This window comes from Emys orbicularis, chromosome 5 (genome assembly GCF_028017835.1).
Source record: "Emys orbicularis isolate rEmyOrb1 chromosome 5, rEmyOrb1.hap1, whole genome shotgun sequence".
Lineage (NCBI taxonomy): Eukaryota > Metazoa > Chordata > Testudines > Emydidae > Emys > Emys orbicularis.
The window spans coordinates 40,962,806-40,976,231 of record NC_088687.1 but is presented as its reverse complement, the minus strand read 5'-3'; the positions used below and the strand labels follow the sequence as shown (position 1 = coordinate 40,976,231).

General features: G+C 38.7%; 1 protein-coding gene across 1 annotated transcript in view; it reads left to right on the top strand.

Annotated features, from left to right (window-relative positions):
- The window catches only part of PRSS12 (serine protease 12), a 69,514-nt gene extending 60,313 nt beyond the window's left edge, over positions 1-9,201 (top strand). Inside the window, exons 12-13 of the mRNA XM_065405227.1 lie at positions 6,151-6,431; positions 8,894-9,201. Coding sequence (XP_065261299.1) covers positions 6,151-6,431; positions 8,894-9,201 — 589 coding nt within the window. The remainder of the gene's footprint in view (positions 1-6,150; positions 6,432-8,893) is intronic.
- Positions 9,202-13,426: the final 4,225 nt, after the last annotated feature.

The following is a 13,426-nucleotide window of genomic DNA, read 5'->3' as shown; positions in this document are numbered from 1 at the left end:
ATTCAGAGTCATTGGAAAGAACAAAAGATCATTGTCAACAGATCAAAGTCAATTCTGAGCAGTCTATACAGGACTTGTGTGAATGCCTGTGCACTGGAGTAGGGTAAATCAGTATTCAGACAGCTCATTCAGCCCCGGTCTAGCAGCACGGTAGCTAATTCACACTTCTGTGCATTTGTATGAGAAGATGCCTTTCTCACCCTGTTACATTTTATTGGAAATTACAGTTTGTTATTCAAATCAGCCTTCTTGAATCTCCTGTTTTTCACCATATTGCTAAAACTTAACAACATCCATAACACAAGAAGCAAGCAGTGCTCAAACTAAGGAGAATGCAGTTCCTCTTGTTATGTGAGGAAGACGACCTTCAATAGGCAGGGGAAAGAGGACAAAGAGATAAGCAAGTTTCTCTAGCTAAATGTGTACCAGTCGAGCCCCAACTGGCAGTATAGAGTCCAGTATCAGAGATCATAAACCACTTTCCTTCTTGCCGTAGTACTGGTTTAGCAATCAGAAGAAACTTTTTAAAAATATTTTTTAAAATGAGGTTCTTATTGTTAAAGCTGTACTGAAGGAAGAAAGAAAGCAGTCTGATGTCTGACATTAAGTCTTATAGCTGGTATCAGATATTTAGCACTATTCTGACCTCCAGCAGATTTCAAAATGTTGAATTCAGTGACAAACATTAGGGCACAAACTCAAATTTGTGCACTATAATGCTGTGGACAAATCCATATCTACTGAAATGCAACTGTAACCTTTTAATTTAAAAAAATATTCAGATTATACAAGATAAGAGGTGCCTCTTGCCATTTGAATTTAGAAAGTTAAATTTCCATTAGGTCACTGAAAATACACCTGAAAAGTATATGGTTGCACTCATTTGTATGCACAAAACCCTTATTTGAATGTACAAAATGGGTGCATGGATGGACAAACACCTGTTTGTGTAAAAAATGAGCATTTCCCCAAACAATTACCAGTATTACATGGGCAACTATTCAAGGGTTTCATTCAAGCAGACAAAAGTATACCTATAATTTGTATGCCTCTGACTGATACACTAGGCAAATGGCGGATATTACTTTTAATGCTAGTGACTCTGCATCTTTCTATCCTAATATCGTAGGGACATTCAGACAAATACTAATCAAATCACTAATATAACGTTTTCTAACTTTTATCAAGGATTATCTGTGGCAGTATGTTGCTGTTTATAGGCTTCCATTGGGAACAGAGAGCTATTAATGGCAATGAGATCAGCAGTTAAAAATACAGGCAAAAATTATTGGACTATCTAGCGTTGTGTAAGTGGCAAAGGAAAGAGCATCTTTTCCTAAATTGATTAGGCTCACGTATTGCGTTATTTGGTTTCCCGAGTGAGAGTCAACCAAATGTTTATATATAGTCAGAGAGTTATGAAATTTGAGCAGAGAAAACAAGTGAGAGGTCAAAAGAAAACAATGTATATTCCATTTTTGTAGGTTGTGGTTGCATTTAAGTGAACATATACTCATCTCTTATATTAGAGCACACTTAAAAGAGCCATTTACTGTTACAAAGGAGAAATTCTGTATCCGTTTCCTTTCTAGATTCTTAGTTTCTTCAGTGAAAATTTAAAAAGTTGGCCAATATGTTAGTAACATCAGCCAAACTGTTATCCTGTGAGTATGTGAACTCGCCCACTGGGAGAGGTGACACTGGAGGAAAAGTATTTGGCTGGCAACCTAATCCATTCCAGTGTCAGGACACTCTTTACATTCCAAGCATTACATCTGTTCTGTAAATAATCTCTGTAAGAGTGAAGGGAGACTGTGCTCAAACTGTGCAGCCTTAACCATTCAACTACCTTGACCTTGTCCAGCTTGGTGAGCTACATAGGGATAACTGTGGAGTTATTTCTTTGTCAGCGTGTAAAAATGTTTCTGAACAGGTATGTTTATTCCTGTTATGATAATTTCACAGATGAGAAGTAAGAAAGATGAAATGGAGTTTGACTTTGATAGTGTTCCAGTTGCAATGTACATCACTGTGGAGTGTTTTCCATCAACTTCAAGTGGGAACAAAATCAAAGCCTTATAAACAGAGTGTGAAAAGCCTCCCAAGAAGTCACATTACGAGGGGGTGTCATATACTAGCACTCAGCCTCAAGCATTTTCTTCTAAAATGAACATGGCTCTGATTGACTTAAAGCGCCCTTGATCTGGTAATGTCACATCTCATAGCCTTTTACTGAGTTTACCCTGCAACTGATACAGAAATCCTTAAGTCACTCTCCAGAAGGTGCCAACATTACTTCTGCAGCCTACTATCCTATGCTCCTTATAGTGATCAGGCAGCAAAGACTGCTCATGTGCTTACTGAATTACTTCTGCACCTTCGTGCAGAGATGGGCATACCATGATTAAACAAGGAAACAGATTCATTACATTGCTAAAATTTTCCATATTTACAGGCATACTAGTATTTTTCACTAATAAAGCACATCTATATGAATATTTAGGAGCACTTTGAGCGCTATAGTTTCCAAGAAATAGTGCTGAAAATATTTGCATACAACCCATGAAAATTTACCAGCTTAGTCCATCTTTGGAGCTCATTTAACATACTTGTATATAAACAACAGTTTCTAACAAGTTCCCCGGCAGCATTAGCAAACAAACAAACAAACCCATAATCACTCTCAGGTTCTAGAGCCACAGCAATAGCCAACATGTACCAAAAAAGATGTTTAAGTTTCTTATATAAGTCAAGAAGAATTGTGAAATAATATCACAAAACAGACAGAACATGAAGCTATGTGAGGCAGGGACTCTGCTATTTAACACAATTAACCTATTGTAGCAGCATATATAAAAATTCAAACTATACTCTGTGATCTCAAAGTGCTTTATGAAAGAGAGTAAAACAGATGGGGAAAATAAGGCACAGAAATAGACTTGCCCAGGCTCACACGGGAAGGGCAACAGTGAGAACTCAGGTCTCCTGATTCTGAACCTAGCACCTTATCGCGTTCGTAAACATGATACACATAATAGTTAACAGTTGCAGTAAAAAGGAAACACAGGAAGAGATATCAGTGCTATCTGAGACCAGTGTAGAACTACACATCAGTGATATAATAAAATTGGAATATAAAGGTTTTTAAAAGACCAAATTAGGCCAACTGCTTTAAAACACAATTGTCACTCTAACTGCTTTTACTTAGTGTATAAGGCATTAAAGTAAAGACCATAGTAACCCAGACATCTAAATCAGCACACCTGAGACTGACCATTAACTCACATGCTGTATGTAGTGACTCAGTGCAGTCAATAGACTTGCCCTGTTTAAAATGAAGTATGTGGTGATTCAGACAGGGAAGAGTGGGATTCTTGGTGGGAGTCTCAGAGCAGGAAATGGTTAGCATTACTGACAGGCAGCAGATGTCGGGGATTTTGACAGCTCTGCTTTGATGCAGAATTTTGGACTTCGCCACTGATGTCATAGTTCAGATGATGTGTCATGCTCCAGAAACCAGTTGCGGCCTGATGGACTTTGTTATTGTGGAAAATCTCCTTCAAAGCAATTCCAGAGTAAATAGGATATCTTAGGGCCCAATCCTGCTCCCACTGAAGTCAGTGGGAATTTTGTCGTTTATTTGAACAGGCACAGAACAGAACCATAAGGTCAAATAGCAGCTTTTATTACTGGAGAAACCATGAGGTGTTTAACAGTGAAGATTTAGAAACGTATTAAAATTTTCATTCTCTGGTGAGAGGTGCCTTAGAAATAAGATCAGCAAACACTCAAACAGGATGCAGAGGACCAAAAGCCTCTGAATATACTAAAATAAGACATCAATAAAGGGAGCACTATTTTTTCCCTCCCTTTAGTTGAAGGGACACATTCCTATTGTTGCTGATGATCTTTGGCATTAGCATTAATGCTCAGAATTCTCCAAGGACACTCCCTAATGAAAGTGGATCCACTGATATATCAACAGATTGATGTTTTGTTGTCTAAACAGTAAGTTGGGTATTGCTAAAAAGATACCCCTAAGGTGTTTTGTTAAATACCTTTCAAATAAACCTAATAAATCCAAGCTGGAAAAAAAATGAGGGAAAAAATCTTCATTAGTTTATTTTTCAGGGATGAGATTATTAAAGTTTCATGAATAGTATGTTCTGATCATGCAGACTCACAGGTTAGTTTTTCTGATAGTGTTTTAAGAAAAATCCATGTAAATACAAGATCAGTTTTTACATCTCCATAATCTTCAGCTATTATGGGCCAACTGAAATTTTTTGTATTGTAATTTCCAGCCACAAAGGAAGTACAGTGTAGTGGATAAGAGTATTACAAAGAAAGAACAATATTAGTATTTTTAAGGAGGCTTTCTGTTAAAGACGTTGTGTTCAACAGTCATTACTTCATTTCTCCAGTACCATAAAGCAACCTCCACATAAAATGTAGAAAATACCTCAAATGATATTTAAAATTGTTGCAATTTTAAATAATTTTTCCTGCTTAGTTAGAGCAAAACGTAATAAATAAATATATTGGGCCATATCCTGCGGGACTTGCAAAGTTTTTACCCAGGTTAAACTCCCATTGAATTCCACAAGCAATACAAGCTTTTCTTGAGTAAGAACTGAATGAGGCCTGTAGAATTTGACCCTATAACATGTCATTTTATAGGGGAAGGCCAGGAAAGCAGCCTGAATTTAGAATTAGAACTGGTCAGGAAATTTGTTGTTAAATTATTTTTTCATCAGAAAATGCTGATCCATTGCAACCTTTCCTGGGAATGTATCAGTTTTGACTAAACTTGTGTCAGGAAAGTTTCTCAGGTCCAGGATGGAATTTCTGATCAAAACCAGAGAAAGAGATCCCAGAATAGCTGATGACCTGGTAATTAGGTTACACATCTGGGATGTGGGAGACCTAAATTCAAGTCCCTGCTCTGCCTGATTCAGAGCAGGGACTTGACCCTAGGTTTCTCACATTCTAGCCGAGTCCCTTAACCACCAGCTATCTTGGGTAGATATTTCTCTCCATCAATCAAAATATTTTGAAAAGTCTGTTATATCCCACTGAAGAACAGGAAAATATTTGAAACTCAAAATTTTTTGCAGGACAAGAAAATCTTTTCCTGCCCAGCTCTAATTATAACAGATACTCAGTTCTATGGCTATATGCTGCTCAGGACCAGGCTGAGGGACTCAGCCTTTTCCTGCGCACTCTTGAGCAAAGCTAAGTATACCCAGGGAACAGTGAGACATTGGAGGGCGTGAAAATAAGTGGAATAGAGGGTGTGTGGAGAGAGTTTTGAGAAATGTCTGCTTGATATTTTTACATATTTATGTTGAACTATTACATGTCCTAGTTATCTATTTAATATAAAAGGGGCCTTCTCAGGAAGAGAGTCAAAAGGAAGTGTGATTTTAGATTAGGGTTAAAAAAAATAATAAAAAAACAACACTTTCCCAGCCTAACTAGTTTTTTCCCCCTGGAAATAACTCTGTGAGCCCTGTAAATCCTAACCCTCAACAGTACTAAACAGATATCAACAATCATGATCAGGTGTGGGATATCCCACACAAGCAGGTGCCTGTGCTTGAAAGGCCTTAAGGTATCTGGGGACATGGGTCCTTCCTGCCTTCTATAATTTTTCCACTGCTATTTTTAGTTAAGATGAGTAGAGGCCGCCATGCTCAGGTGTCCCCCAAAAAAATATTTAGTATTAATCAACATTTTCTTTATTCAAGGCTGAATTTTACAACTGTTTTCCTTTCATGAGTTTAGTTGGGAGTATTGCAGTACTGTTTAGTATTTACTGGTGGTTTTACATCGGATGTTTGTAATACTCATAATTTTTTAAAGCAATATTGGACCCTGCTTGTTCTTTTAAAATAATTGTTTACTCTAATAAATGAATACAGGAAACTTTCATTATCTGTATGGCTCAAAGGAAGGAGAATGCACCCTTTGGAATTTCAAGACACTTCTGAATTTTCACATAACCACTGTTGAGATAATTGGGTTTACCACTAATAAAACTACTTTGGTGGTGTCATCTATATGATTAGTAAAGAGAACCTTTGGTCATAGTTGGTTGTCTATTTAGGTTGTGAATTTGTGTGATGTGAACCCTGGTCTCATTCTCAGGTATGGCAACAACACTCGGAACTATGTCGTACGAGTTGGGGATTATCACACACTGGTTCCTGAGGAGTATGAGGAGGAAATTGGAGTCCAACAGATCATGCTGCACAAAGAATACAGGCCTGACAGCAACGACTATGACATTGCACTAGTGAGGTTGCAGGGACCAGAAGAACAGTGCGCCAGATTCAGCACCCATGTCTTACCCGCATGTTTGCCACTGAGGCGAGAGAGGCCACAGAAAACTGCCCCCAACTGTTACATCACTGGGTGGGGTGACACAGGTAAGAGTGATTTATATATTAATACACCTAAATTTTCCTCTGCCTCACCCACAATAAAGATGTGGACTATTTCTTAAACAATCAATTGTTCAATTTGCTATTTCTAATATTCAAGGTGGAATAACTGTACCAGGTTCCGTCATTTTAAAATAGGATAAAAGCTTTTGTTTGTTTGTTCTCCCCATCCCACCCTCCATCATTATAGAGGAGTAAAAGCACTAGTTTCTTTTAATTTAGTTTGTGCTTATAACCTTGTCTCTTCACTCTCCCAGACTGTAGAATTAATTACATAATTGGTACTGTTAAATCATCCACTCACTCCTACAGCCTCCCATCAAATGGGAGCCCACACATTCACACCCCTTTAAAAACACAATACCAGCTCTGCCATATTCAGTCTTATTAATGAGGACCAGAAATGCTTATACTGATTTATTTAAATGACACCAGGATGTCAAGTGAAAAATGGCCACAGCACGTGTGTAATGGAGAATCCAGCACACTTTCTTTCTCCTCTATTGCTGCCACTGCCATTTTCCAAATCCCAAATTTCAGCAGCTAGATTTGCGTGAAAGAAGTTCCTACTAAAGATGTAGGGGAGGCAAAACTCATTTACAATCAGATTTTTGGATAACTAGCAGGTCCTGTTACTTTATTGAGTGTGGATAGGAGTTTCTTCTCCACAGGGCTCTGTTCCTTTGTAAATTAATAACCATGTTTTACTTTTATGTTTTTATTGGGTTCATGACAGTGCAAAAAGAAGCCAACTTTTTATCCTTTAGTCTTCTGACTCATTAAAATTGGCAAGAAAATGTGGTTAAATATCAGTTCTCTCTTTTTACATTCATTAATCTGTATGCATGTATGCACAGATATCTATGAGAGCATACTGAAAATATGGAGAACTAAAAACTGGGAAGAAAGGTTTGCAGTACTGTATGTTTTGCCAAAAAAATACACCTCTTAGCGTTTTATTTAATTCACTGTATAAGAGCTCTGAAGTAGTACCACTTAGCTTAGAACTTCTATTTAAATGGAAATACTAGCTACTTCAAAACTTACTTTAAATGCAATAAATTACATCACTGCAACATTTACTGAGATTTTAAATGTTCTCTGTAATCAAGTTGTTATACAAGGATAATTAAGGATTTTTTTAAAAACAAAAAATGCTGCTGCTGTCACTTTTTTTCAACTGAGAGAGAATCATGAGGTACAAGATGAGTTTTTATGATGTGTTACAGAAAAAATATTCAAACGACTTAAAATATGGAATCTTGCTTGGACCTCTACTTCTAAAGTGAAATAACCATTTGGGGTATTCCAAAAATTCTCTCACATATATATATTTACATAAAATAAATCTTTTGAAGTTAGTTGAATTTGAAGATTTGCCACTACTTACTGCACCAAACATTCAAAAATGTTCAGCCTACACAACAATCTAGTTCCTTCTGAATGAACTTTACTAGAGACCAATATTTTGTTTTGACAAAATGAAAATGAAAATGAAAATATGTTGAAACAACATTGAGATTTGAGACAGAACTTTTGTTTAATTAAGTGTAATGTTTATGAAAGGTGCTATACCAGGGGTCGGCAACCTTTGGTGGAAAGCTGTGGCCAGCACATCCCTCGGCCCGCGCTGCTTCCCACAGCCCCCATTGGCCTGGAGCGGCGAACTGCAGCCAGTGGGAGCCGCAATCGACCGAACCTGCAGACGCGGCAGGTAAACAAACTGGCCCGGCCCACCAGGGTGCTTACCCTGGCGAGCCGCGTGCCAGAGGTTGCCAACCCCTGTGCTAGACTGACAACTCTGAAGTCTATTTATGCAGTAGCAGTGCTAACTTCTCTACCTTGTCTCTCAATTCTAACCTTGAGGAATCATTTCTTGGGAGAACAGGGTAGAATGGTCTCATTGACTTTAATTTCTCAGGGAGACTATCACATAATGATGGTAATTTTTTGTAAGAGCAGATTTATAGTTGGCCAACTGTTTACTAGGAACCAGACTGAAAGCATGAACTCATTTGATATATTAACACCTAGCAGCTTGCTAGATGGTAAAGACTTCTGATCATTACCAAATAAGGTGGCTTTGAACAGTGCTCTAGAGATGAAAATCTCTTCTGCCAATAGCCCTATAGCCATTAAACCATCTAAGAATAGCTTCCCCACTACATTTAAGTATTACAGCTTATATTTTTGTAGGATCAATTACCTAAAATATAACAAAAAATCCTGTCTTGTGAAGTATCTGTGATACAAGTGCTGCTAAACCAAATGTCTTACTTACAATTTGCAGTCTATTGAGGGAGTTGAGGTATGCATCCTTTTCACTTTTACTTAATGTTGTAACACTGTATAGCAGTATTTAAGCCACATTAATAAATTCAGTTAAACCATACCTGATTTGGTGATCATAAGTATCTCAATACCAGTTATGTGGTCTTTCTTTGCAGGAAGGGCCTATTCAAGAACATTACAACAAGCTGCCATCCCCCTACTTCCTAAGAGACTTTGTGAAGAGCGTTATAAGAGAAGGTTCACAGGGAGGATGCTCTGTGCTGGAAACCTCCAAGAACAGAAACATGTGGACAGTTGTCAGGGAGACAGTGGTGGACCACTCATGTGTGAACGTCCAGGGGAAAGCTGGGTTGTGTATGGGGTGACTTCCTGGGGTTATGGCTGTGGAATCAAAGACTCTCCAGGTGTCTACACTAAAGTCTCTTCCTTTGTACCCTGGATAAAAAGTGTGACCAAATTGTGATCATCCCGACTCAGAAACAGTAAGCATTAATAAAAGGAAGTTTCTGAGTCAGACGGGGCAGCTTGAACAGCACAGCCAATGCACAGCTGGGCCCACACTGGGTGGGAAATGGACACATTCTTCTGTTTTGCATGTTTTTATTTTTGTTGAATGAAGGATGCATATTCACACTATTTGTACAGTTACAGATTAATGTGCAGTTTCCTTCATGTTGAGCAAAAGTTTATATTTGCATGGGAAAATGCAATATACATAAGATTGGAGGGGAAAGGGGGCCAACATTTTACTCCAATATTGGACTAGTTACGCCCCACGAGAAGACTGCACTGGCATTTATGCTTCAGGTTCCTCCCAGAATTACTTATAATCCTCACTTCCAGAGTAACCTATTTAGTTCAATGGTTGCCCCACTTAGAACTCCTCTAATCTCAAAAAAAGGCATTGTCCTTCTATTCTGTCTCATGTATGTTTCAGGTATAAGCACAGCACAGGCTTTGCATGCACAGGTCACATTTGTCCCTGGATCATTCTTGGTAACACAGAAGGTCTACACACTTCAGTAGAGCAGATTGATTGCAAGACCTGCCAATAATTAAAACCCAATTCTTCAGAACAAATGTCCACACAGGTTAGTGTTCCCCCACTCTCCAAATAATGCACAATGTCCAAGTACAACTGGTCAGTGCAGTGGGGTAGAGTAAAATTCCGGCAAATAACGTGCCCTGTACACCTACGGGTGCCAGATTAAAAAATAAAAGCAGGTGGGGGAGATAGGGGCATATTTGAATTTCAGAAACACAGAGTATCTTCATTTAAAGAAATGCCAAAAAACAGGGCACACGCAATTTTTGGTGGGAATTACATTGTCCTATCCTGACATCCACTAACAACTATGGATGCACCAAAAGCACTGGCCTAAAGGAGACAGAATAAGGCAAAAATTTTCCTTGAATAAAAATGAAGGTTACTTACCTATAATAGTTCTTTGAGATGGGTCTGCATATTCACATTTAAAGGTACTCCACACTTATAGGTACTCACTGCCTTGTGGTGCCTTACAGCAAACACCTCTTCCAACAGTGTAAGCTAGAGCAGTGTTTCCCAACTGGGAATGATATGCCACTGATATGCCACCATGCTCAAACAGGCGTACCACGGAATTTTTTGAAAAAGTACATGTGAGGACTGGGGGAAAGCCACCTTATAGTTGGCTGTCTCCCTCGCTGCCCTGCTTCCTCCAGGGACGGAGCAACCAATCAGAGCTCAATCTCCCTCTCCTGTGTGAGCAAGGGGTTGGCTTCTCTGTCCCTCCCCTTCCCTGCTGTAGCCACCACTTGGGGGGAAGAGCCCCTGGAGCTCGAGGGGTGCCCTGGCAAAGAAAATGTTGGGAATCACTGAGCCAGAGTGCTCTTGTATCCCCCACCCCTCCCCTCAGCATCACAACGCACTGAGAGCGAGGCTATAAGGGGGGGTGGAGTGCCCTCACCAACTCAGTTCCTTCCACTGCAAAGCAAGAGACAGAATAACAAGGACTCTGTCAGAGAAGGGAAGGTAGGAGGCATGAATACGCAGACCGATCTTGAAGAACTCCAGATACAAGTAAGTAACCTTCATTTCTTTGAGTGGTTCTGCATATTCTCACTTATGGGATAGACTGATAAGCAGTGCTGAAACTAACCTGGGGGCAGGAACAGATTCCTAGTTGTATAGACTGAGGCACCACCTTGCCAAATCTGGCATCCAGACTAGAAGCCAAGTCCAGAGCATAGTGCTAGGTGAAAGTATACACCAGGTTGCAGCTTTGCAAATTTCAGCATCTGGCACCTGCCTAAGACAAAGGAGGTAGCCACAGCTGTAATCCACTGACAACTACCTTGTCCTTATGAAAAGAAGTAAAAAAGGTGAGTCAGCCACAAGGGCATTCAATTCACTTACTCTCCTGGCTGATGCAATGGCAATAATGAAAACTGCACAGGCAAACATGACTGCTCACAGGCAGACAGATTCAAAGTCCATTCATGCACACCCATTGTAGGTACAGTCTGGCAGCTACATAATACCAATACCTGCAACATATTTCCTTGCAGATATTTCATCCAATTCCTAATCAGCTTGCTCACATTAAATTTATGACATGAGAAAAAAAATTAGAGCCTAAAGCAGTATGACTTCCTAAGATTTTTCTTTTCAAAAGGCATGACTAAAAAATAATAAAATAGCCAGTTTTCATAGACCTGTACCCCCCAAAAAGCATTCATTTGCACCTATGTTTCCTCAGCTGATTCTCTACTATTCTCAAGACTATAGAAACCTATGTTTAAACACTATAAAAAGTATTTCACAGTGAAAAAAAGCAACTCTTATTGATGTGGCAATACAAGTATTAATTACACAAAATTATTTATTAGTCCATAAGAAATAGTCACTACATTATAACATTGTTATACTAACCTTCCTTTGTTAGTGGTCCAAAATTATTCAAGATACACAAACATGAAACTTGTACTATTTCTAGGATGCATGGGATGCCCATTAAGGGCATTCTAAACTGTTATACACAAATATTTTCTTTGCTCATGACATCTTTGACAAACTATCACTTTTTAAAAGATGTAATAAAACCTTTGTGGGCCAAGGAACATTCAAGTGTGTGAAATGTGGCAGTTCTGTGTCACCACATTGCCAATGTAGGATTGTGCAATATTGTGACAAGTAACTACTATTTAATGGTATGTGTTTCTCTTCCCTACCCTGGAAATTCCAGTTGTGACAATGTGTTGTGGCCTTTTGTGCACAAAATGCAATGTTTGTACTAATGTATGATAGATGTGTAACTATGTGTTACACTCATGTCTGTATGTGTCCATATACACGTCCAGTTCTGTTACTGTTACCCAATTGCACACCTTAGTTAGCATGCAAAAGAGTTGTGGCAATATTGTAGACTCCCTATATGTGATTTAATTCTTATTCAGACTTGGCCCTCAATTTAATGGCAATGAATGTGTTTTAAAGGGCCATTCCCAATTTAAACATCTTGTTGGAATTGGTGCTATATTAGTATAATCAGATGCTTTTATACAGTATTTGTACAACTTTCTGTAATTTTGCACTATTTGGATAACATAAAACACTGTATGTTAGAAATGCAAATAAATATATTGGGTTCAACATCTGGAGAGCCTACTATTATGTGAAACCATCAGCTGATGCAATCTAAAAGTTAAGGTTTCATTGCTTATATACACAAATCTTTGTTGTTTAAAATAACTAAAGTGAATCTGCTGAATGAAAGGGAAGAAAATTTAACAAAAAAATCTGTATCATAGAACCATTGCCATACAAGTGCACTGATTTGAGAATTTTGTAGTGACGTAGACAATACAGCGCAATAAACTAGGAAAGAAAGGTGTTAGGGGTGGGAATGTGGAACTGTCTGAATCACCAAGGATCAGATTTGGAAAATTTAAGAAAAGTCATCATGTAGCAGAGTAGTATCCATTTAGATTTCCTAGCAGGCCATTAGTTTTTTGCTTACTGGGCTCTTTTCATGAGAAGCTTGACTTCAGTAATTAACTAGATCAGCATTTCCCCTGGGGTTCTGTGAGGGTACTGCAGGGGATCCGTGGGCCCTGATCAACTCCTCCCCTCCCTCCCAGCACCTCCTGCATGCTGAGCGCAGGAGGCAGTGGGAGGAGCAGGGATGGCGCGCACTCAGGAGAGGGAGGAGGAGGGGCAGGGGTGGGGCCTTCAGGAAAGGGGTGAAATAGGGGCAGGGCTTGGGGGTGAGCGGCAGGCTTGAGGGTCTGCAAAAAATTTTTAATCAAAATGGGAATCCTCGGGTTGCTAGTTTGAGAACTGCTGAACTAGATTTTAAAATGTTGCACTAAAACTTTTATTCAGACAACATGCCTTTTTTATTATCTAAAGTAAATGGAGTTCTTATGTTTTAATATTTTATATTTTTTTTCAGTGAACCTGTATAGTGTGAACTGGTATAATAAAAGCTGCCACATTATTGGAACCCTTCTTCATAGGTAAAAGTCAACATATATAATCCAGTGAATAATGTATGTACAAACTTTAATACAGGAAGTGTGTCACACTATATTTAATCAGTTAACAATGGTATGAATTTTAATAGGTGGAAAAGTGTACTTTGAAGAATTTTGTGAATCAGTTTTCTCCAAAGCTTTTCATTTCCTTTAGGGAATAATCACGGAGT